Source organism: Polyodon spathula, chromosome 26, assembly GCF_017654505.1.
Source record: "Polyodon spathula isolate WHYD16114869_AA chromosome 26, ASM1765450v1, whole genome shotgun sequence".
Taxonomy (NCBI): Eukaryota; Metazoa; Chordata; class Actinopteri; order Acipenseriformes; family Polyodontidae; genus Polyodon; species Polyodon spathula.
This window is the reverse complement of record NC_054559.1, coordinates 13060233-13087782: the sequence shown is the minus strand read 5'-3', so window position 1 is coordinate 13087782 and position 27550 is coordinate 13060233. Positions and strand designations below refer to the sequence as shown.

Below are 27550 nucleotides of genomic sequence, written 5' to 3'. Positions count from 1 at the left end.
TTATTATTATTATTATTATTATTATTATTATAATCCAGCATAAAAACCTGGTTTTCCTATTCTCCCCATAGTTGTATATTTATTTACAATCCAGCATTTGTTGTTAAATTGTTTGAACCAACTGCTAACTCACAATGGAGTCAGTTTATTACTCACATTACTGCATTTAAAATGAATGTGGTTATTGAAATAAAACAAAGCTACAATGTTAAAGGGCGTGCAGTCGATAGCTATCCACTTTGCAACAGCACTGCTTATAGTGTCGTACTTAGCTTGATTCATGGGTTTGCAGCGTTCTTGAATTGCTACAAGAGGACTCTGTCGAAACTGACGGGTTTAATTTGTCGTTGTGTTGTTGTTGTCTGTAGCAGAAGAACTACTAGAAAGTGTATGTTGAAAAGTGAAAGCATGTTTAGCAGCACACAGGTCGTACAGCAGACTAGATGTACTTCTGTGATACTGGAACTCACTTTGACACTAGATACAATTAACCCTCTTTGTATCCAATGAATCGTCAGAAAGTTTTTTTTTAAATAAACTTCCTGTTCACAAGTCCTTCAGTTTGAGTGCTTTGCTACATAATGCGGTTCTATGACAAATTTTATATTCAAACAATGACTATACATATTCAGACCAAGCATGAACTCAAGTGTATTAAAATGGTGGCCCAGGACGTGAATTACGCTATATGCTAAGAGGGACAAGAGAGAGGGGTGCGATTAATGTGCATTAAAAAAAAATGTATCCCAAAAAAGTTAACGCGTTAATCACAGAAGTTAATCTGTGTTAACTGACAGCCCTAAAATAAATATGTAAACTTTATTTGAAATGGTCACAACAGATTAACAGATTAAACACCCTTGAATGGTCTACACTTGCCACATTGTGTATCCAGCCCACAGAAAGATGTGCTGTATTGGGGCTGACATTCTATTGCAGTCACCTTTATACATCCACCTACACAGACACGATCATGTACAACTTTCATTTCTACAGCCTCCCCATCCCAAGAGGGCCCTCTATTTGAAGGGAATTGCTTTAAACGCTGCAGACAGACAATAAACAAAAGAGCTGCTGCATAAGCGAGGTTGCTAGCCTGAAGTGGATACAATTACCAATCAGACTCGCACCTGCTTGCAAGATACGTTTTTTCCATGGCTTTTAAACCTTCCCATTGCCATTATTTAGAACTCAGGGTCTTGGTCCCTACTGTGTCTTCCCATTGCTACTGTAATTAGTGTCTACTGTATATTATTGGCACGGATGCACCTCTGTGAAGGGGTTAAATGTGGTTCACAGAACCAGTCAAACATGTCAATCATGTATTGGGATTTTTATATGAAGCAGCGCTGTAATAGTTAATTTTTTTGTTTTTTAAAGCATGATGCAACTACAAGTTTGATTTATAAATCAATCATATAAATATATGCTGTGCAACTTTCCCTGGGTTTCTTTATTATTACTGTATAGTTACACATTGTGAAGACAAACATTCAAGGCAGCTATATTCATTACTATATTCAAGTCATTACTTCAGACCACATCAGAGCACTTGATTATTATTGCTGATGAATTATTAAGTATTACCTTGAACTGACAGCATGCTTGTTAAATGTCTCAGCAGGAGACAATATAAATCAGCATAATAGCATCATACATCATTAAATAAAACACATTCATATCAGAGAAAAAAACTTTCTGAAGAACAGTTCTGAACCACTCAATCAACAGTAAGTATTCGAAAGTAGGGAAACTGCTGAAATGTACAGCGCTAGTCAGTACCATTGCACAGGTAGACAGGAAAAAAAGACCTTTCTTACCTGGTGCTTGCTTGCAGGTAGACTCACCAGTGGCTATGGAAGAGAAATCAAACATTAGAGCAATGGAGTTAAAAGTCATGGACGACTTGGCCAGGAAGACAGCTTCCATCATAAAACACAGCCATTACAATACGCCTTCATGCATTCATTAATTCAGTAGTATAAAAAACATGATACAGTAGAACAATTTATTAGATCTATTAGATTCACTCAATCCCTCTTCCTGTCTGGTGCGGTATAAGGTGACTATAGCTGGCTCAGCTTGCTTGTCCATTTGTGAACATTATCACTGAGTTGCAATGTGGTGTTTAATAGTATGCAGTAAATGAAGCCCATTGCTTTTCAACCATATTTCTCTTACTCACTTTAGCAGAGAGTCAATTAAAACAAATAGCTGTGATGGAACACATAATAAAAACAGACCTGCTGACTGCATTGTGGGGATGCACACAAACATACTAGTTTTTTCTAAAACAATTTAGTGTCCAAAGCAGTTCTACCTCTCTGGGGTAGATTTAAAAAAGTGTTTCCAGGCTAATGACATCACACAGGGGTGACATTTTGTGTGTCCTTTTATCATATACGCCCAAGAGGCAAAGTTGTCTTGGAGGCAGAACTGCCTGGTAGGCAAAATGTTTACAAGATATGTGTGAGGCACACTCCTATCTTTGCTAGGTGGGTAAAGAGAAAGTGTTTTAAACTGTTTACTCCGGTAAAGCTAATCCAGTACGGCATCAATAATGAGAAATTTAAACATTCCAGATGTTAATTTCCCTAAAATGCTTTGCCATGGATAAATCCTGGTGTAATCATGTCCAAAGGCAATTATTTGATCACAGCTGGCTATGAAAGTAAAGACCAAGCCTGTGGGAAAATGTCAGAGTGGCAACAGGCTGTCATGGTGTTAGGACGGACTCAAGTTATACGATGAGTCACAAATGCAGTAAAGCATTCTGACACTCTGATTTTGTTCAGAATTAAAAAATAAATAAAAAACAGAAAAAAACAGAGTTCCAAGGAACCCTGCCTAAACATAAGGTTTTCCCTGCCTAACATGGGGCAGGCTAAGCCTGTTACCCCAAAACAACCAAGGTACAATGTTACAGTCTTCAAAAGAAACAAAAAGGCAAAAGATACAGAATGTGTAAAATCCAAACATCACGTGTTTTCGCATCCTGTCCAACTCATTCCTCGCTGTTGGCCTTCTCCCCAAGGAATGGTAATCATTATCACCTGGTTGTAATCTGTATTTGTTTAGTAACTGGAGCCATCTTGGCTCTGACCATTTCATATGCTTTCATCTAATTTGAGGGACTGCTCTTCAGTTCTATCTGTGTGCCATAGATATATGTAACATAGACTAGATCAAAGTGTTTTTTTGTTTGCTGGCAATACAGTGCTGTCCACTAGATGGGACTGATTCTTACTAATAGTAATTGACTCTGACACCTGCAGGTGAGATAATGGCTGAGAAGGACTTTATGATTAACTATAATCACTGCATACAGTAAAACTTTATTGGCATGTGTATTTTATTTATACAGGCACAACAACTGGCATTAAAGTAACCAAACAGTCTATAGCCATCTCTAATTTCTGATTCTGAATTTAAATTAAAATACATTTTTGCACTAACCCCCTCCCCTCCAACAGATTTCTTCAATTCTTTCTCAAGACTGAACATGCTTTCCGCTGGTTACGAGATGTCTGACTCTTGAACAAAGGTTCTTCGACAGAACACGTTCACACAAGGTTGATTGTATTTGCTAAAACCACACAATACCAGCCTGTGTTGCATTATTAAGTATAATGTATTTATTGGAAGAAAAAAAGAGCTGAGATTGCAGATTGAACAGATAAACAATTTTCAGATAGTGGTAATGCATTACAGTAGATATTGATTGATTGCTGTCTAAAGCATTTAACAAGGAGCTTATGCATTAACAAAACAGACAATACAGTCATTTTCTTTCCTTGTTTCTTTCTTTCTTTGTCTCACTGATAACTATTTCTGTAGTGTGGGAGCTGTAAATATTGTATATATTGTGTAATAGGATTACATCCCTGCCTTTTCTGTTTTCATTCCCCTCCCATAGTCAATGTGGATGGGCTGTCTGACATGATTGGAGGGAAACTGAAGACATGTGACAATGTGGCCAGGATCAGTTTGTTAATGGATTGCCAATGTAACCTGACCCCCTGTGTATGAGGGAATGACTAGTCTCCTAGTCAGTTGAACCTGAGAATTGAAGGAGATTTGAATCACTCCATGATAGCTGTCGGACCCTGCCTTAAAAGTCCAGAATGTTTGAAGTTGATGTCTATTGACAGTGCATTGTGGAGGATGCACACAAACATATCCATTTTTGTAAAACAATTTAGTGTCCAAAGCAGTTCTGCCTTCTGGTGCAGATTTGAAAAAGTGCTCCCAGGCTAATGACATCACACAGGGGTGACATTTATTTTACAAATACATCTTCTTCAGTGGCAAATGTCCTGTGATGTTGTTTGAGAAAAGTGGTCCCTGTGTGATGTCATTAGTTTGTGTGCCTTTTTATCAAGAGGCAAAGTTGTCTTTCAGGCAGAACTGCCTGGTAGGCAAAATGTTTACAAGATTACAAGATATGTGTGAAGCACACTTCTATCTCTGCTAGGTGGGTAAATAGCAAGTGTTTCAAACTGCGTTAATCCAGTACGGCATCAATATAAACCCCATTCCAGACATATGATACTAATAATCAGAATTACATTCAACTACTGTACCATAGTTTCACAAGAGCAAACTAATTTGTCTGTCTGCACTAGTTGCATGATGTTTTAACAGTATTGTTGGCTTTATAATTGATACAGAAGTTGAAATACTTTGATAGGCTTGTTTGTTGTGCCTTTCCTTTAATCCCATGTTGAAAATACAAGCGTCTCTTTGTTTTAGTTTACTGAGCTACAGCAAAGCTTGCAGGTGATGCTGCTACTGACCACGTCCTGCTGTAACGAGGAAGGAGTTCAAAGAGAGTCAGGGAGGACAAAGCTACATGTTGGGGATGTAAGCTGAGCATGATCAATAGATCATATTGCGCTTATTTAAATATGCAGCTCGCTTTTTTCTTTATATGCAATAAAATTAGAGTATCTCCATCTAGAGTATATATTAGCAATTAGACTACAAGACAGAGTTTAATTTAAAAAAAAAACAAAAAAAAACAACTTCTTTTAGAAAATGAGACAATTAATTTGGCTGCGGTCTATACTGACTTCATTCTTTTCTCACAATTGAATTGAAATGGTGTTTTAAACAAACATACTGTACATTTCCAACCGGAACACTTCAGACCAATCATAATACTTGGGAAGGAATGGATTAAATGTCAGCTGGGTCACTGGCTTGTGCATTTCATATGTGCTGTTTTACCGTGTCAAGTTTAAAAACAAAAAATGCTTGAGTAGTTCAATGTGTTCATAGCAATGCTCAAACCCACATCCATTCCTCTTATGTGGCAATGCAGTGTACTAATGATCAGCAATAACCCAAGGGCAGCTATGATGGTATGAGCCATTGGTTGAACAATATTATAACAGAAACCTTCTCAGATTGTGGCATACAAAATGTGTACAAACTGTATTATTGAGATGGATATGACATATGGTTCTAAGCGCTATTTTTATGACGACACTTATAACTTAAAAAAATATTCACCATTCTTCAATGAGCCCTTTCAAACTAGTCAGTTGCAAAGCCATCACGACTCAGTAGCCATCAATTTCACAGGAGAAGCTTAACCTGCAGAGCACTTGTTGACAAGAACACTTGTCATTGGAGACCTCTCCACTTTCACTCGTCTCTTGTTGTGTCTGGGCCAGTTGCCATGGAACGGTTACAGGAAGGGTAAAGAGGAAACCTTGTCATGTGATTTCACAGAAATTGTATTGATTTTTTACTTTTCTTTTTTTTTTTTTTTTTGCTTAAAAAGTCCCTAAACAACAGAACTTGGACTGTGAAATAGCCAGCGCAATTCTCCAGCTGCCAAAAGAATCCAAACAGAGGTAGGAAATCATTTACGCATTGCTAAAGGAAGAGAACGTGATTCAGGCCCGAGGCCTTTTCTTTTGACACCTCTGATTTAAAACGTTCTGCAAATGACCCACCTCAGCAATGTGTGCTGTGCTGTACAGTAATGACCTACATACACAGTGTGTAGAGCAGAACCTCCCCATGACCTATGTTGATAGAATAGCCTCTAAATCAAATAAACTACAGTGACAACATTTAGTCATTGGTGCCGCTGTGCACTCAATGAAAAAAAAAAGGAGCCATTCACATTGCAAGTGAGCATCTTAACCACTATGTAAAAGATCCAAGTTTCTCTATATTGGTTGGTATAGAGCGTTTACCTTATCACATCTCACTGACAAAGGGTCAGTTTCTACAACAGCAGCACATCACACAACACTGTCCATTTCATGTCAGAATACTGAATCCTTCTTAAAATGATGCATGTATTGTCTAATGCACCTTTTAAAATTATGTTCTAGTACTGCTATACTAAGCTCCAGCAGACCACAATATTGTAATTAGTGTTGTTGCTTTTAAATGTTACAGGACTCTGTAATAGTAATTCTTCTAAAAATAAATTTTCCTGTTGGTTAAATAGGATTTTATTTTATCAGGGTCAAGACTCCTTGATCATGGTATATGCTTTCACTGTGCCATACCTTTGGCAAAAATGTTGACTGCCGTGTAGTTGACATTCTTTTCATTACGAATGAAAATATTGCATGAAGACTTTTACAAATGAATGTACCAGTATATTAAAAATATCAAACTCTTATACTAACTGTTATATTATAATGCATTATTTGTTTATTTCAATGATTCACAATTCCTACGGGACTGACAACTTTATCATGCAGAAGTCTTTTTTTTTTTTTTAAAGTAAAAGTTTACTTTTATCAACCAGTATACATTTTTGTGAAAAATCCATATTCCCTCTACGAAGCTAGATTTGAACTTAAGTCTCCAGCTGTAAATGTATGACTACAGTCTGCTGAGCCATTAATCCCGTGAGTAATTTAGCACTCTGCATTTCCGATAATAGCCCTAAACATGCATGAACCTGGAGGTCAAAGCCTGTGATCTGTTATTGATAGCTGAAAAGGGTAGTATTTCAGTCTAATGTAACTTTATGGTCATTATCATTTCATCTACTGAAATCCAATAACATCCTGTTTACCTACATTAAACCAGGCTTTTTTTTCTGTGATGCAAAGGGATTGTCTTCCAAAATATCTCAACTTCTTTAACACGTTCCCTTCTGGGCATCTTTTAAAAAAAAAAAAAATTAAAAAATCATGTTTTCAGCTACCTAATCAGGTGCATAGAATTTTTTAAAAATATTTCATGCACTTGATTCCTCCATAACATACCACATTGCTGTGTGTAGCAACAAAAATTATAGATAGATGGATACTGTAGATAGACAGAAATGTGCAAAAGGGTTTGGAAATATTTTAGGTCTTATTGCTACCTTTGGTTCTTTGATTTTATCAAAATGCTTTTTCAGTGCAGTGTTATTTATTTGTTTTCCTTAAGGGAACGTTTAACTCAGTTTTTTCTGGGTTCAATCTAGATTAGCCCTAGATGCCTACTGGACAATAGTTACATTGCAACTACATTAGTCAATACAACTGAAACTCAAAAAGGACATGAAATACCCTTTTTTTTTTTTAAGGGTTGTTGAACATGAATTAAAACTTGCAATGCCTTGATATGAATAGGACTCAGTATGTTTTACATGCATTCATCATTGACACTCTTTATAATATGTATATACTTTGACAGAAAAGAAATGTTAATTCAGGACCAGGCTATTTTATTATATCTAATACTGCTGTACTGCATAAGGTTGTTTTGAACGCCTCTCACGAGCAGCTCTGATCCGCTCACGTTCTCCCTCGTACTTCTCGCGGGCCAAGAGGGAGAAAGCACAAGGCTAGTCGTCTTTGACAGCATCTCTTAAAGGCACAGTGCGTAAAAAAACAGGCATCTGCCGCAAGCTGCCTGGCGGCTAAAAGCAGCTGTAGCGTGTTATTCAGACAGCATACTCATTAGCATCTGGCATGTTCTGGGATGTTGCTCGTGCCTGAGAACTGCACTCTCCTGCCTAACCCTCCCAACATGACTCTGTCGAGGACTGTTCATTCTAAAGCACTGGAACTAAGGAACCTGTTAAGCAGGATGTTCCAACTCACAGAACTTCTCCGGGTCAGTTGTAAAAACAGGGGAGGTACACTGCATGCATTCCAGATTTAGCTAATCTATGGAATAGGAAAAAAAAACAGTCAGTTCTATAATTAGCCTTTTTTTTTTCTTCAGCCTTTGCTGATGTGAATAATAATCACCCTAAGATTTAACCACACGGGCTGTCACTTACAATTAGTCTGCATTCTTTCTGAGGGAACAGCATGGAACAGAGAATCTGTCATCTCCTAAAAAAAATAAATAAATAAAATATGATTTTAAAGTATTTTTTAAATACAGCTTTACACATAACATCAAGACACTGGGAACTATTCACAAAGCTTTAACTTACGAGTTATGGTTGCTTAAAAAATATTTTCAAGTCTGTTTTTTTTTTTTTTCTCCTAAATAAAATACATATTGGCATTCGTGAAACTATTCTAGAACGTTACTGTATTCTTTAAGCAGTTCTCTATAAAATATCAAAACAATACCAATTGTGTAAACAAAAAAACAATTGTACTTAGGAGGCAGTAATAATGATGGGTAATTTCATATTACAAAGGATTGCTAACCCTAGTGTACTGGTTATATTGTAAGACTGTACAGGCCATCTGTTCTGACCTTACCGAATTCCTTCTGCTACAATTTAATGAGTTGTGAACAATACCTTACTGGGAACTGAGTGCTTGCTGTATAAATATCATCAAGTGAAAGACTATTTCCGGATAACATACAAAAGTGTCTTGAATTTGATCTTGAGATACTGTGCAGTCAATTTAACCACAGCGACTGATTTGTAATCAGAAGGGTAATCGTGTAATAACTTGGTGCTGAGTGTTGTTTTGTATTGGAGATTTGTCAGGGAATGTCAATGTCGAGAGATAGGCAGCAATGACCAAGTCACCTTCATCCTGACCTCTGTAATCTTGACCACAAATGGACCATTTCACTTTATAACACAGCGGCCAGGGATTTAGCTAATACACCACTGGAACTGTGTTAGTCTAATCAGAGTTCAAAGGCTGATTTTGCAGACACTTGCATCCTCCTAGGGATTATCTTGATAAAGCAACGTACTATTAAGCAGCACTGAAGAGAGCTGTATGTAAGCCTTGGTCATCTCATATTGCTGGTAATAACGTGATCACGAATTTAGATGAATCCTTAGCTCGTATAATGTACGTAACATTCTACAAACTGCCAAAACAGAAGAAATCGAATGTGCACTGTCATAAAGAAGAAAATTACTAACAAAAGGGTTAAATCATAAGATAATTAAGAAGGTACATAACTAATTCTATTAGATTCTGATTGGATTAAACATCACAGGGCATTATTACCCCTGCTGTAAACTAAACCAGCATACCTGAATTTTGTAATGGCTACCATCTTGCTGGAAGTTTATAGGATGACATCACTACCCATTTTACTGTAGGGACCTTCTGAATTGCTGTGGGGGTATTCGGACACTTGGGCGTTATTGTGCTTTAGAAGTTGTACCTTTGAATATTTTCAATGGCTTGTTCGTTCAAGTTATCTGTCAGATTTGTTGATGTATACAGTATGATTTAAGATCACAGAGTGGATTGTGGTTCAAATGATTCTAAAGAAAATAAATGGTGAATGCCCTAATCAATATTACATCAGCAAAGAGGGGAAGGATGAATTTTATATTTCTATATATAGATATTTAAATAGATATTGGATTTCATTCATAATTTGTCTAGCACTGGTTTTGGACTACCTTGACTTCATTTCCCTTCCAGCTTCCTTCACGTAGCTTGTTAATTGAGTTAATTGAGTTAATTGATAAGTGTTTTACAGCAATGGGGTTAAAATAAATATTGTAAATGTTAGTCAGCATTACTCAGCTCCTGCCAATAACCTGGACTGATTGAGTGTTGAGTAATTTTCTACCCAGCAGAGGGCAAGCTTATCAGGTTATGCAGCCCTTCAAATGATGGACTCTGGTTTCATCAATACTCAATTAAGGAGTTATTTGAAGTCTTGTAACATAGTGTGACCTGACTAAGAAAGCAGCAGGAATTATAGATCCATACAAGTTACACAACACACAATCCAAAGTCCCTAATAATAATCATAATAATAGCCTGATTAAGACTGAGAATATAACTCCATTTAATTGAATCCTGTTCTGGTTGCTCTCCTGGAAGGGAGTAGGTAAGGTTGCCTGTCATGTGTACCGTAGCTCTTGGTATTCTATTTTCAGATCCCTACTATCAGTCCGTCATGTCATGAAGATCCATCTTATCGTACTATCCAAAGTACAGTAATACAGTGTAATTTGACAGATGGGTTAAAGAAATCTCCAGAAATCAAACAGAATGCAGATTGTCATCTAATCGCCATCCTTTAAACAGTGATATAAGCCTTATCAATATTATTTGATTAAGAGCCAAGATGACAAAGTATGATCGATCAGTATTATCAAATAACACCAATGTTAAATCTTTAGAGGTCACAGCATATTTCATGTTTTCAGTACATTACTCGTACACAAAACTACCGTAATTATTAGAGTATACAACGCAATTTTTTCAGATTTGTCTTTTTCCTTGTCAGTAATGTACAATACCAATGTGTGACAAAAATATACATATAAATTCATTGAATCAGACGTGTCATTAACAGGGCCTCACTTTGACCCACTTGTAAATAAGTATTCTAAATGAGTAAATTTATATATTTAATTGGGTCACAATTTGATTTATTGTGCATGGGCAAATTAATATACAGGCAAAAAAGAATAGAAATCCATACAGCACTAAAAATATTTATAATTAGCAATAGCCAAATTCACATTACTAGCAAGATAGCAGGGCTGTTCTGTTTTTTTTGGTTTTTTTTGTTTTTGGTTTGTTTGTTTTTTTCTCTAGTAGGATCATGAGTATGATAACTCCCAAATTGTTTTGGTATTTATCTTTTTTGTGTTTGTAGTTGAAATGTCAGTCTTTGGAATATAAAGGACAGTTACACTGAGCAGCACTAGGTGGAAACTAAATCAGGGAACTGATTTCAAGTGCATTCATAGAGTAGAAAATTATTTGCATAATGACAAGTAGATGGCTGTATCATACAGCCCCAAGGTCTATTATTATTATTATTATTATTATTATTATTATTATTATTATTATTATTATTATTATTATGAGTGCTTTTAACAGAAATACCAAGCATAGTTAAAATGTTCTAACATCTTCCCTATGGAAGTCATAGTAGCCTGTGATTTTGTGGTTATCCAAACAGAGAATTACTTGTGTAGCATGGATTCTTATTTACCATAATTTTTAACTAGAAGCCCAAAACATGCAGATTTTTTATTCTTTTGTTCTGGTGTTAAAAGTAGGGTCGACTCGCCATTTTGTACTCTCTGTTTTGATTTGGGAGCGGGACCGTTGATGACATTGGTATGTACAGTCAGCTAACAACGAACTAGGAAAGCCAGTCAAAGGTTAACTGCATAACTTTGTTGTTTAAATTGGCCGTGATTATTTTGTTGGAGCTACAATGAGGGAAACTACAATGCTTACATTTTCGTTTGCTTGGCTTGGGAAGTTGGCAGGTGGCGGACAGCGGGGTGGCGATATAACGGGTAAAAATAGCTCTGTTTTTATATTGGTGACATTTGTTGACATATATTTGTCAGAGCAGCGAGCCTGCCTTGTAAACAGATAATAAAAGACTGTGACAAACCCACTGAACTTGATAATGTTAATTGTAAACTGTGTATCCACATCAGACAGAATCTCTTGCCACACACATCTTCAGCTTTCTTCTGACTTTATACCCTGAATCTCATTTATGTTCAGTTCTCTTGTGTATTTGGATTACTAGGACATAAATATTCCCAGCTGTCTTGTTTTCAGCCTTAAATACTCTTGCAATCGCTATAAACGTTTACTGCAATAATCTGTACATGCATATTACATGCTACACTAAAGCGTTACAGGAGGTTTCACAGCAAGTTTAAGGTGTTTTTATCTTTGTCGTTGCAGAATTCCAATAACTTCATAGAAATACTTCCCCTGAGACACAGGTGCAATGGCATATTTGCTAGTAGGTGAAATGGTTTACAGCCCTTTCATAACCACCTAAGGTTACAAGTCAACTGCTACCCTTGGCTCTGTAAAACCTTAAAATAACATTTGCAATAACAATATGTTATCGTAAATGTTGTCAGAATGTTTTTTTGTTTGCTTTTAACACCTTTTTCACAGCAAATACCTGTATCCTAAGTTCTAATTTCATGTCCCTCACATGCATACGAGTGTTATTCTCTGCTCGCCTGAGAATAATAAAGACACACAGTGTTGAGAAGTTCTTGTACTTTGCATTTCACACCAGGATGCCCCCTACTGTTTCAGGATGGTATTTCCATTAAGTCGGACAAGCGTGCTGACTAATTGCCTGTTACAACCCTGGTTTTGTATGTATGGGTACCGCTACACACTGGGCTCAGCTCAAGTGACAATTCTAGAATGGAGAACATCTGTTATGCCTTTTGTGGGATGTCTGACTGCATTTTGATTAGTGAGGAAAATGGACTCACCATACAGTTTGCCAGGAGGGTCCAGCAATTGTGGCTTTGAATGTATTAAGATGTGCCAAGACATACCTAGCTTCCAGCTGTCTCTTGTTCAAAATAATCTTCAATTAATCTGTCAAATATCCAGATAGAGCTATTTTGGTTTAAACAAGCATGTCAGCTACTGCTACTGGTCCATTGGTAATACCAGTTAAGTTGTTATTCAGTACTTTTAACCCTATAGTATGTTTCATGGTATCTGGGTTCAAAACAGCATAAATGATCAAAATTAGTAAAAACCCAACAAAATTGTCTTAAGGTTGTATTAATCTGCATATACTGTCTTTGCACAGTTTGTATTTAGAAGTTCACTGGGTTTTATACTTTCTTTCTAAACATTAAACCGCAATGCTAAACAAAAAGGTGTCCACGAGCCATAACAATACGCATCACGTTAAAGTTAACAATGCTGGCAGTGTTGTCTGAACAAAAGCACAAGACGTTTTCAGATTTCAGTTTTTATTTATTTATCTATTTTTTATTTTAATGACGGAGATCTGTGTATATATAGTAGAGTCAATTATCCAAAATAATTGGGGCAGATACTAATTTTCACAATTGATTTCTATGGATAATCGAACAGGTATTAATAACAATTACTGTACCTTTAATAATGTACTGAATAAAGTTAACATACACAAGTACTTAGGACACAAGTACCTACTAATGATATATAGCTAGTAACCTGTTCTATCGTATTAAGCATACAAAATTACAAAGCTTTACAAATCACTGAATTAATGCAATTCAGTAAAACTTTGACACCTACAGTTAAGGTAATGGAATACTGTAATTAAACGTACCATATACCAAACTTTGAGAATCAACAAAGTCAGTACAACTCTATTTCGTCAGCCCTTACTGACGAAATACAAGAAAAATCAAGAACTAGGTGACTGTTTTAATTTGCTTAACTGCAACAGTTTAAAGCACACAATGCTCCATCTAATGTTTGGGTGGTATGAATAATTCTGTAACTTTCATTTGCTTCAGTCTGCTGGTCCTTTTTTTGGCAGCTAAATCTTGTAGCCGTTTCAGCAGCAGAAGCTGTGCGTGTAACACACCACATGTAATTCATCATGTGATTACAGGTGATTACAGATTGGATAATTGACTCTTCTGTGTGAATATATATATATATATATATATATATATATATATATATATATATATATATATATATATATATAATATATATATTATATATATTATCATAAACAAAACTGTAATTAAACCCGTTACCATTACAATTATATTGTGTATATCATTTATAGTAAAGCTTTTAAGGAATAAGTTTGGTGAAAGGATAAGGAGGTGAACAGTAGAAGTGTGCACAGTAATATATAGTATATAAACAGTATAGCCTTTATATAGTTAGTTAGTTTAAAAATCTGATGAGCTATATTGTTTATACCCAGCCATGTTATAGCTACCCTTCCGCTTCATTATGACGAATGACAATACACTGGATGGGGATGCCAAAGAAAATACAAAGTCTTTAAAAACAAACAAAGATCAGTTTACAAATACATCTCCCACAGCTGAATAGAGACAGACATTCTGATATGGATAGAGAGATTCATTAGATAGAAATCAAGTATTTCAAAGACAGGTCTTTCAGACATATTGAGGGATTATGTTGATTACCCCACCCCCCACCCTCATCCCAGTATAATTTTAATGTGGAGGAGCAATGAGCTTCGGGTGCCTTCCCAGAATTAAAAAAGACCTTTAGCTGAAACACATAGGGGCTGATATAAGGGCAGGCAATTATTTTGCAGTGTGTCAAACTATGTCAGCTTAAGACCAATGCAGAATACTCACCACACACAAATAAATGAGCCACAATCATGATAATGAGGGCTGCAATGAGCATCACCTCAGCCTTGGCCACACTTACAGGACTGCAGACCTGCGGCAGTGAACAGAAGCATGGCATGCAGCAGGAACAGGAGAGCTGCCATTTACATCACAGCTGACACAGCTGAAGAGGCAAGCGGAGAGGACAATCCATCTCAAACAAAATGACCCTGGGTTTGAATATGCAGGGTCTTCTCTGTTTTGCCCTTCTCCTTCGAAGGTTTTCCTGCCTGTCCTCAAAAAGAGCCGAGCGTCACCACATCAGGAAGTGTGCCATCCTGAGGCCAATGACAGGCCTCTGCAGGTGTGTGCTTTTATACAACTCTTAATTACTCTCTTCTACAATGGTTTGCTCCTTGTCGGAGAAGGTGCAAGGTTTTTGGAGGGTCAGCAAGCCCAAGTACAAGGCAAAATCCTTACATCTCATTAGAATTTTGCTCCTGCTTAGCATTCCAGATCCTCATGCAATTGCATGCTCTTTTCTTCATTTGAATACATTTCAATATCATTTAAATGGATTAATGATGACAAAGTGCTAATTTGATAATGGGTGCAGAATGGCAGGTGAAAACCATTCTTTACATACGCTGCATTTTTTGTGACCGCTAAAGTTTATGCCAACTAAACACGTATTTTGGCAGCAATATGGGGTTTTGCAGCCGCAATTCACTTTGCATGTATCCTTGTACAGGCCCCAAAGTATGCTTCAAATATAGAACAAATTGCCATGTGCCGCTGGGAACATATGTCTCTATATCATGTTTTATTAGAACATTACTTATTGTGCCAAAGGGAGACTCATTGACCTTTCTGTGTGCCATGTTATTATCCAAGAAATTAAAAAAACAAACCTATAACTTTGCATAATTAAGGCTCTTGCCTATAAAATTTCATTACATTTTGTTTGCATATTTCTTTAAAAAGAGATTGCCTGTGGGGGTTGAGGGGAGCTGCACTTGTGAATTGTTCCATCATGCTGGTGAATTTCAAATTGTATTTTCTCCAATCCCCACTCACAGAGGAAGGCCTGGAGAGCTTGGATGGACACATTAATAAGCATCATTTGCATAGTGCTACAGTAGTGTCAGAATTTTTAATTTAACCAATCTGCTTTCCACTAGCTTTTTAAAAAAAAAAAAAAAGCGCATGTGTTTTTTTAAAAAGGCTGTAAAATCAAACACTTCTGTTATTGCTAATGTATGACTTGACCTTTTCATTCTTCTAAGTGGGAGGTAAAACTATGTTTATGCAATATTTGTATTATTTAAATCAGCAGGACCCTTATCCCACAATATGTACTTAATTCAAGCTAACTGGTGATCAATATTTCTCCATAATTCATAAAGCACTGATCTGCATTCCATTAGGTGATGAGAAATGGGGAACCAAATGATAGACATCACCTGAGGATGATTTTTTAGCTGAAACCTTTTTTTTTTTTTTAATATGCAGCTGATACTAAAAGGGGATAGATAGCATATATTTGTGTGCAAAAAATTTGGCTTGCCCATTCCTTTCATGCAAAGTGCCTCTTTCCTTCCTTTCTCCTTATCCAAAATATCAGATTGAAGTCTGATCATTATAAGGTTTGTTCATCTCCTTCTAAAATGGGGATCAGATATTTAAAGTAAAATACTGTATGTGTTTTATTCACAGCTATGAATGACACAGAGTTAACGATAATGGGGCAGGGCTTTTGTAGCATGGATCACTACTAGCCAGAGTGATCTGCATACAATTCTCCATTAGGAAAGCCATCTAACTTGTAACATTGTATGGTAATAGCAATTGATAGCTGCAAGTTATCAACTGTAGTGAACATATATAGTTGTGAAGTATAATTTGAGTGTACAAGTGTACAGTTTTTCCTAGGGGCACATGTGGCCCAGTAGATTAACAAACTGTATCTGTATAGTGCGCTTGATTTTAAACTGCCATCCCCCATACTGTGCCCTTAGAGCAAACTCCACAAAGTGTCACGGTAGATAACAAAGATGTGTATGTATGTGCTGGGATACTGAATTCAAAACAGGGTGTTTTCTAAACCTCTCACTAACAGTGAGATCTACAGGGGGTTTGGCTGCTTCCTGTCTGCTTTGTTTAATTGTATTTTCGCTACATTCTCTGTTTGCTTTGGGGAAACCACAGGACAGGGCTCTAGAACAATTGCTGAGAACAATGCTCTTCATAAGCAGAGCCGTTATGACACATACATATTCTCGATAGCTTTGATACTTTTTATTCACACATCATAGGTCTTGCTCTCATATCAACAGGCTGACAATATGATTTTTGACAGTGTGATTGCAGAACATGTTACAGCGTCATAAATCATCTCCATAATCAGAAAACAGCATTTGCTCTTTGCATTATTCAGATTCTGTCATACGCAGTTTGCAAGTAAATGTTGCCTCGCGTGTCATTAAATGATCCAGGCCATCGCTCTTACAAAGAAGCCAATATACCTTTAAGGTTTCACACTATGTTTCCATAGATCTGATCTGTGGTCTAATTTTATTACAGTGTCTCGAAGCTGCATTTATAATTAGCAATATAAATTAATTAGGTACAGGAGGGCAAGGCTTCCTTCTGAAGAAACCTAATTAAAACACTCAATTGAATTATGCTTCCAGTAACCTTGGAGGCTTCTTATAGGAACAGAATCTGGTTTTTAACATTTTTTACTTGTTTGTTATTATATATTTTTCTTACACCCACTGTACTTTCACCTTCGCCTCTGTAAATCCTGTAATGATGTGTATAGTTCGAAATGCAATTTCGTGCACCTTGCTGAGACTACTTTCCAAGGCAGTTCTATATGTATGTGCATAGAGAGAGTATTTGACCAGCCCAAACACTACTGTTGAGGTTGTTAAAGAGAAAGTAGCTTAACCATTAAGAGTGAACATCAATATAAATAATATTAAATGTATTAATGACGGCTGGTCATTTTAAAGCATTTTATGTTTGTCTGGATTATCTACCTATACAGCTCAGTTTGATGCAATCAATTAACATTAACTTTAGTGTAACATGGTACATCCCTTATCACAGATTGATTGATGTCATTCACTTTGTTTAGGAGGGATTGTAGTTTAGTTATTTACATTATGATTAGCTGGTCACTCGGGATCTCTTTGGTTCACAGCAGCCACAACCAGTCTCAGCAACAACTTTTCAAAGCTGCGCTGGGCTGTGCAGGATCTGCACAGATTTCTGCGGGTTGAGCTGTCACGTCATGCAGCAGCTCGAGTACAGCTTGAGTACGGAGCTTAAAAAAAGCACAGCCATCCTGACAGGTGCATTTTAATGCGATGCAAGGACTATTTAGATTTATAGAGTATAATAATTCGACTGAATGTTTGCGATGAATATTTCAAATTGCATGCACATGAAAAATACTACAGTTTAATTGGTGCATAGATATATAATATGTATCTATTTCATTGAGTGATTTATCTAACACTAATGCTTTATATACACTATGTCATTATTTTCAACTAACGCTTGCTATTCTCTTATAGAGAGCCTTTTTTTATGTATACATTGGAAAGACATTTGCAATATCCAATTAAGAGTTGTTTGCTTGTTATCCTACAAAAATAAATGTCAAACCTGTTTGGCACATTTAATAAATGAACCAGACATATAGTTAAAAAGTAAAGAATAGTCACAACAACTTTCACAGGACAAGACAAGAGAAAGAAATATAGCAAGTAATATGTAATGAGTAATATAACACACAACTTTTTTCATTAAGTAATAAAGACAATATATTACTTTTTTTGAAGAAGAAGAAATGAGTAAAGAGTAATAAATTGCTATTTTTTTTTTTTTTTTTGTAATGTGCCCAACACTGGATATATCTGAGGTGTTTTGACTATGACTTCAGTTGCCTGCCATAGACATCTTGACAGTGATGTTGGTCACTGAGCACCAGCACCCTCTAGTGCCCAACAGTGTATTGTCAGGAAAGAAAAAAGATACCTAACTAGCGCTGGCTCTTATTTCTTAAAGGCACTTATCAAGCCTATGTTACAATTATCTCTGGGAGGCAACTAGAACTCAGAAGCAGCTCCACAACTCTAGAATACAATTTAATTAGAAGCTAGTTACTATTTAAAATAGACCCCTTCCTATTAAACCTGAACAAATGCTTGTGCTTTGGCCAGCATACAACATCTTTGCCCATCGTTGAGCCATTGATACATTGAGATCTGTGCCTGATTAAATGTGTTATTTCTTTAACTGCCAGGCTCATTTCTTGCCTTGTATGTGTCTTTTCTGTTAGGTATGATTGATATGGCTGCTAGTGGTGCTTATTGTCTAGAGTAGAGAACTTTCCGCTATAGAATATTTTTCACATAACTAGTCATCAAAGTCACATGGAGCTATTGAATTAGCTGGCACTAATACAGTTACATAGTCCATTGGAAATAGATGCAACATAGTGATGTTCTAATGCCTAAAGGGTTAATTATTTTAAACGCTAAGTGCAGAAATATCCTTTACATACAAATGAGCGTTGTTTGAAGAATCTATTAAGATCCCAATTTCAAATTAAGCTTGAGGAGACACTGTAGAGTAACTGACTTAGTTTCTTAATAATATCTTTAATCTATCATCGTATTAGCTAATTGGATCAATGAAGGGTATCATTAGGATAAAGGGTCTCAGTTAATTTCTGAAGTAAGACAGAATCAAAAGCAAACGATAGTCAAGTCGTTTTATTCTTGTCTTTAATTTCCCTTTTACATACCAATGAACGTGAATTAACCCATAAAAGATTGTATGCGCGCATCTGCCTGTGGCTGCCACTATAGCCCTCAACATAGTGTTAATCACACATAGAAAATGGCATGAACTGAAACAAAAGCATCTGTAGCAAAAGCTTAGGAAACCTATGCTGAGTGGGGTCTATGAAACCAGATGGGGATGTGGGTTGACAAGTTTTTCACCGCTGGTAGCGTGGGTTCAAATCTAGCACAGGTAATAAAGGGAATTTGGTGGTCTCAGCTTAGAATTTAATGGAAAATAGTGAACGTTTTATGGGGATACTGACAGTACTTGGCACACTCTTGTACCACACTTGACAGCAGCCTGTGTGAGCCACTGACCTTTCACAGACACTATATTTGCTAATCAGAATGGTAGGTACTGTAACACACCAGTTGGTCTTTGAAAAAAATAAATAAGAAAATGTCACTGGGACTAGTGACAACTGCTGGGTCTGAAAGATCAAGCAGTATCAAACCATCCCAGCAGGATAAATGCCCACTGAGCTCGTATTCCATAAATTGGCACCAATATAGACAGAATGACAGATGTTGTTGAGCAGTAATGAACGTAAGCTGACAATTTCGCATTTGCAAAGATTATTATTATTATTATTATTATTATTTATTATTATTATTATTATTATTATTATTATTAACTGCTTTTAAAGTTATCTGAAAAAGTTCAGCTAATTAATTCATTGCTATTATTTTTGTTCTGTTATTTTGGGTTAGTTTATGTATCATTCTCTCTCCATTTTAAAAAGATCAAAAGATGTGGGTTAAGGGTGTGCTTGTAAATTAAAAACACATGTGATTGTTGCTGTAACATGTGGGTTAAGAATGGAATTTACATTAACAATGATCATTTGAAAAGATAGCAGTGGTAGTTGTTATATTATTCTGGTTGTACAGTAGTAGTGACATCATCTTTTCAAGCTCTAAAGACAGCAGGGCTTTGAAGGCAGCCATTTTTAACTTGTCTGGAGAAAGTCTTGTATTCCTTAATTGCGGCATTTGTGCAGGTTTTACAAGTCTTCAGAACACGGAAAGGATGTAGTTATAGTGAAAAATATCTCATTAGTTTTCATGATTATATCGGTGAAAAACTAGTAACAAGTAGCAGATTGCTCTGTGATATGAATAGATTAAAAACCTTCTCCCATACAAATGAATTGCTCATGTGTTGCTTCTGTGTAGTGCAGCATGGAAAAGAGACCCTGTGTTTTAATTTATTGTTTTATTAATAAATATTGTGAAAAGAATGCCATTAAAAAACAAATACATGTTTGATATAATGTGTGCATCTTTAGAGTGAAATGAAGTGATGGTAATTCATATTAGATAAAGATTTGCTGACCTACACTGTGTTGCCTAGATATAAAATGAAAAACACAAGCTACCATAGATTACTCAATACTCAGCTGCCATCATTGTTCAGTCTCTCATTTGGAATGCTGTTTTTGTAGAGAGAAGGTTTTGAGACCTGGGAGATGCTTCTAATGATATTGCTAATTAATTAATTGCTGGCTGGCATTTTGACAAACGATTGCATGGTAAATAATAAACAATCTGGTCTTATTTACCAATCTGCAATGTATTCAATAATATTTTAGAGATGGAATTGAATTCTGTCAAGTAGCTGCTCAATAATGTTCAAGGTAATAAGGTATCATTAACAGCCTCCAATAAAATATTGCTGTTTCGAAACTTTCTTCTATGATACAGTAACATCAACATATAACAGATGTTTGGTGAACAAAGTGAAATTAAAAGTGTTTTTTGAAATGTTACTAAATAAACCTTATGAATAATTCATAGCGGCAAATGACAAAATACTGCATTTTACATGATAGTGTATGTGCTGTGATGCTGTTGCCTTCTTAGATACAAAATTAAGGGCCATATTTTCAAAGTGTCCCAGTCTTTAAATAACTCCTATTTTTTTTGAAGGCAAAATACATGTTCAGTTTCCAAAAGTAGAACCAAACAACTAAGTCATATAGTTTAAGTTATTCTAAGGGCTCTCAAGGTCTTTTGCTATTCATCGTGTAACATTAATATGAATTTTTTTTCTTTAAAAAAAATAGGACTTAAATATCACTTTTTTGGAGGTGAACCAACGTAAATTCCAATAGTCTGGTATGCTCAAAGTGTCAGGCCTTTGATAAAATACAACTATCTCAACATGATGGAAAATTCCATTTACAGCAAAACAAACACATTGACAACAACTGCTTGAGAAACCTCCCAGAGGATCAAGAGGGAAAAGTAATAAAACAAGGACAGGAAAGAACAACTTAAGAGTCCACTCATCAGAAAGGACTCGAGAAATTGATCCTGCGGCCTTGCTGTTTACAGAGTATGCAGGAATCATTTATTGACTTGTAAACAAAGCTCCCTCAAGAACTACAGCTAAAGTAAAGAGAAACTCATTTGAGTGTCCTTGTTTCATCTATTCACTTTCAAACCTTGAGCTGCATGTTCTATTCAAGATTCAGATTTGACTTTCAACATCTGACGATCAACATCCAGCCACCAGCTGGTACTTTGTACAGTATGATGCACCATTGAAATACTGTTAGAAAAGAAAATGCAATATTTCTTCACAGGATTGACACAGTAAATTTTGCAAAAATCAGATTAAAGGTCAATTTATTTTAGCCATAACATGTATATTCCAGTATTTCTTATTTTACTATTGTCTTTACAGAAAATGTTCTAGAATACCATTACCCTGAAAAAACCCAAGCAAAATAAACAAAATAAATGAAAAAAAAAATTCAAATATGTCATTCCTTGCCAAAACATTAAAGGACCATTTTCTTTTTTTGTGTGCGTTCTTTGCTTTCTATACAGTCTAATAAAAGGCTCTTGATTTCTTTTCTGTGTAACTGTCATAACATCCTCACATTAATGGCAGCACATAATCCATTACCTTCCTTCAATAAGCACTGGGCTTCATTAAGACAAAGTGGATATTTATTCAGGCTCTTAATTACGTTAATAATGGAGTGTGTTAGTGTTTACGTAGCAAACATCCTCCATTTTGATTGTTCAGTGTTCATCGAAAGGTCACTAAATAGGGTGCAATTATCAGCTCTGATGCTGTGTAAGTCGACGCAGGTTACAGGGGAGACTAAAATGTAGCTTTTCAATTCCCATTTAATATCCAGGTGTCTACAAATTCCATTTAGCTAAGGTTATTGAATTTATGAAGGTTTGACAGATGAACAGAACAATGTCTCAGTCCTTTCTTAGATATTCTGGGGTGAGTTTCCAGCATGGACAAGGGCCTTGCTTAGCTGCAGTGAGGGAAGATCCTTGTGTGAAGAAACACCCTAGCTTTTGAAAAATGCCATGTATATTAATTCAAGTGTACTAAACTGTATTTCCACCAACCGAAGTTACCATGCTTATGTAATGGGCAATGCTGGGGGGATTCTGTCCCCTGTTGGTGAGATGAAATGAGGTTAAAAACCTACTGTATAAGCACGTATGCAGATGAGCCTGGTTATTTTGCATAGTGGTGAAGAAGGTGATTACGGTGTGTGGGGTCATTGGTTCTTGCCTAGCTTCTGCCCTGTTACACTAAGATGCATTCTTGTTGAGGATGGTTCTTGTGAGCATGCAACAAACACAAGTAATTGTTTTTACCAGCGCAGTAATGTGTCTACCTGTTTAGAGACCTGTGAACAGGGTTTGTGGCAATGATAACACAGCAAGTTTGTCTGGATGCAAATGCATGTAGTGTTTCTCCAAATTATTAAACACCTATTTCGGTGAGCCCGTTTAAAAAAAAAGAAAAAGTTAATACAATTGAAAGCATACTTAAACCACTTAATGATCAATACTACACCTAATACAATAGTTACAATTAAAATCCTTTCATATGATGACATCACTATGGAGATGAGCTATGGAAATAAGCTATCCGTCCTGTATTAGATAGAAAGCCTCATTCACAGCATGTATCTCATTTTCAGTTTGATGGTAATTCTCAAAGCATTGTATTTGCTTTTCATTTGATTATCATCTTTTTACATATTGTAGGCCAGTTGTTTAGTAGGGTTCTTTTTTCTTTCAACCCATCCACACAAAACCATTTCCCAAATGCAAACTTATTTATGAAGCATGCTTTCCATGACAGGGATAAAAGAGAGTGGGGAATCTACAGCACACTAGATTTAGATATGAAAATTGGCATCCCAACTTACACCTTGTATAATTAATATTTAATATACCAATGCTGTGGAACAGGAGCTAAAGGGGCTAGGGGTGTTGTTTTGAACTGGAAAGGGCTAAGTGTGCATTCAAGGATCTCCAACTTGTTAAATGAACTGCCAGCAAATGTCACAGAGGTGCTTGTAAGGGCTGCTGCACAGATTTATGAAAAGTGCTTAAAAATGCATTAGCATGCCGATTAAGACCTGTGCTAATTAGATTTTCAGGACTTTATTGCTATTTTGATAGATGTTTTTGGTTTATGATTACCACAATATGATTTTATAATGAAAAAGTCTAGTTTTAGGGATAAAATCCTGGAGGGATAGAAGATTGTTGCTGTAACTCTGTAGTTGAGTCAGGATTGCTGGAAGGGTTGGGGTATTTAAAGGACAATGCTTCTTCTGGATGCCATTCGAAAGGTTACTTTAACATTAAAAGATAAAAATGTTTTTGAACATAGTGTCCTATTCATAAATGACTTACTAAATACTAATTGCAATAGTAGCACAAGGGCAGATATGGGCAGAGAGATTAGTGCCACAGTGGTAAAATTTACATATTTTGATATACCAATGGTATGAACTAACACAAACAGGTAATGGAAAACCTTGTGTTTCCACTGCTGGTATTGGTGTGACCTGCAGAAGGCTCTGCTAAGATTCCTCATAGTAATACACTGGTATTATATATTTTTACATTTTTCTGCAGCAGTAACGGTCTGTCAAGGTACGCCATTGTTAGTTCAAAACAATGTACTGATTTTTAAATATGCAATGAATCAAATGCTGCTTGACACATATCATTTTGATTCTACGCTATACCTCAGTGCCTTAAATAAAACTCCTGGGGCTGTGAAAGTCTTGCTATAGCAATAATGATGAGGGTTGCAAATTCATGTCCTCAAATCCTCAGCAAGACAATGTTGTGGCACAATACCACTGTTCACGTAGCAGAAGACATGGATCTAGACAGCTGATTGAAATGCATCAACAGATATACTTTTATTTGCTTGGGATATGTGAATACTGACATTTACAGCCTTGTAATTAGAAAATGCAATCCTTTTAAAAGGCAGACCAGACTTACTAAGATACATGCATGCATGCATAAACACCCATCTGAGTCTATCCACATTCTTAAAAACAGGGAGGATATTTACTGATTGTACTCAGTTGTGGCATACTTCCTTTAGACATTATTGGAAGAAAAGTAGGTGTGAGCCAACCTTAAAACTTCACGAAAATGACAATAGTGACTGGGAGAGGAGTCAACATGGCACTGAACTGTAATGAAATTGTTTTAGAAGCACACTGGTGAACATTTGACTCTCAAGGTTCCGTGTCAATAAAAACAGCTCCCTATACATGTTCTGTTTTGTTAGTGCACATTGGGGGCTGCAAAATAGCCATTAGCCCATCTGGGGGAAGCAAATAGCTTTCTATTAGATCTGCTATTACAAAGTACTTCCCAGGGCTGCGAAATTGCAATGTAATAATGAGACAATTGAAAACGATCAGTGGGTGCTTTAGATTGACAGTACTGTACACTAGATAGTGTCGTGTGCACTGTCGTGCAAATAGATTTATGTCAGCAAATGCACATTATGTGAGTGGATAGCCGCCTATCTCCCATGGAGGTATATTAGAATTGCTAGATAATAAACAAGCCCCTTATCTGCACAAGGCAAGCTTCAGCTGTTACAGAGCATCCACTGTAGTGTGCCGTTGAGGGTAATGGTTTTCAGAAAAGGATGTGTATGAGTAATCCATGCAGGCTAGATACTCCCTTATCTGGTCTGGGTCTGTTGATGCTCTCGATCTCTGTGATTGCAATCATGGAATAAGTAAACGTAATTTCTATTTTGTCTTTTAGATAGAGAGAGAGAATGCTACAGTGCACAACCCACTCATTTTAGGTTGTAAAGACCAAGGACCCTCCCCCCCTTCTGAAATGTTGAACACAACAGGGAAACAAAGTCAGATGAATTACAAAACAAAGTATTGCAAATGTTGTAACTAGAGCCTCACTTTGATTGATGGTGGCTCTCAGCCTATAAGAAAAGACAGCATATATGCTAACAGATGAAGCCAGTAAAGAACATACCATCTGAATATGACAAGTCTAGTAAGTAAGTGGCATAGAACTGATGGCACAGTTTCAATACCCTTGATGCAGTATTATGCTACATACTGAAGAGAGAGCTAGAACCTGTAAAATCGTATTACAGTTACAACCCATCAACCTGTCAAGAATTTGCACTGATGTGTGGTGGTGAAAATAATATATCTAACGCAACTTGAAAAATATTTTAGAAATGTTCTTGTTTGTATTTAAACAATTTTTTTTTACATTTTTCCATTGTGTGCTACACACAAAACCTTGCACGTTATGTAAACCATTTTTATGAATAATATACAGTTTGATATGTGTGATTGTTTTTGGCTTCTTTAACTACAGTCTGAAACATGTTTCATAAATATGAGACTAAATTATATTATTATTCTTTAGTATTTAAATGATTGATAAGTTAAAATATTTTGGAATGAGGTTCATAATGTACTGCATGTGTCAGCTTGCAGAAATAAATGATACAAGGAAAGAGTTAATCTTCATAGTGTGAGGATCCCTGCTGGGTGATGATGCCTGCACTAACCAGCACAGAACACAATGTATAAGACTGTCATTTGCTTTACCCCATCCTGTGAACTGAAAATGAGCAATAGCTCTCTATATCAGATCCCACTCAGTTGCAGAGTGCCAGATTGCATTGCTCTCCACTGAAGGAAAAATAAATGATATCAGAAACACTACAATATCCTTTTGTTTTCCACACAGACATTAACTCAAGGATATCTATAGCACGTTTTATTTTATTATTTCAAAAGGGCCCACCAACCATCTACAGTAATATCACTCTTTTAATCCTGATCAATAAGTAATCAGCTCGTTTTAATGATGATCTTTCTTGTTGTTGTCCTCAAGAGTTTTGAAACACATTATAAATAGAAAAAAAAAAAAAACTGAGATTGTACTCATGAACGATTACAGTACATGACTTAAGTTTGGTATTTTATATTATTTTATTTACTATGCTGTATGTACAGCATTTCAGCAGTATGTACAAATCAAGCTGAGCAGATTACAGTGGGAAAAATTCTGTTCACTTAAGGTTTCTCTTTGATTGTAAAAATAATTTATTTTTTTGAGAATGGTCATGCTCATATCCTGTCACTGATATTTTCTGAGCTTCTTTATTCTCAATGGTGTCTAATTATTTCCACCCATTTTATTTATATTTCTTTTATTTGTTTTAATTTACTACTTAGCTACTTTTTTTGTATTTCTAACCTTACTCCCTCACTAACGGTTCCGTAAGTCAAATTTATTTTGTGTCGCCGTCTTATTTAATATTTGTGAAACAGAAAGCAGAACACCTTTTTCCTGTATTATGGCAAACAAATTCAAAGGTTTATTAAATATTTCATAAAATAGTTAAGGATTTAATGTACACCCACATTATATATATATATATATATAATTCTGTCTATTATTATATATCATATCTATATAAGTATATAATAAGGTATAATGTCCCATAGATATATATTTAATTAATTCATAAGATATCATTCTATTCCTTCATTATTACCTGGCACATATATAAAAATACAATGTGAAATATGGTCAATTTAAACATATTAAAAGATAAACTGTAATTTTGCTTTTCTGAAACGTTATTCAAGGAATGTTTAGCCAGAGGGCAATACCATTTTGCTTTCACATCTATAAAACACATTTAAGCCATCATCTTTATTACAATGTATATTTAAAGTCACTGCATTGTATGGACTAGGAACAGTTTATTTATTAAACTGAGCCATAAGTGCTAGATTAATTGACTCAGTCAGCTCACAGTGTTTACTGAACCGATAAAACACCCCAGAGCAAGCTTGCTTTTGCTCTTCTGTATTCGATTTGATAGTACCGGGTCTATGCTTGGCTGAACTGTATGTTGAATATGTAA

At 35.9% G+C, this 27550-nt stretch overlaps 1 protein-coding gene across 28 annotated transcripts in view; it reads right to left on the bottom strand.

Moving 5' to 3' along the window:
• LOC121300760 (RNA binding protein fox-1 homolog 1) overlaps positions 1-27550 on the bottom strand; it is a 580013-nt gene that overhangs the window by 485095 nt on the left and 67368 nt on the right. For all 28 annotated transcript variants that reach the window (XR_005947563.1, XR_005947564.1, XM_041229575.1 and 25 more), the window contains exon 2: positions 1821-1853. Coding sequence is in view for 26 of the 28 variants with exons in the window: in XM_041229575.1 (XP_041085509.1) it covers positions 1821-1853 (33 nt within the window). In the remaining 2 variants the exon portion in view is untranslated. The remainder of the gene's footprint in view (positions 1-1820; positions 1854-27550) is intronic.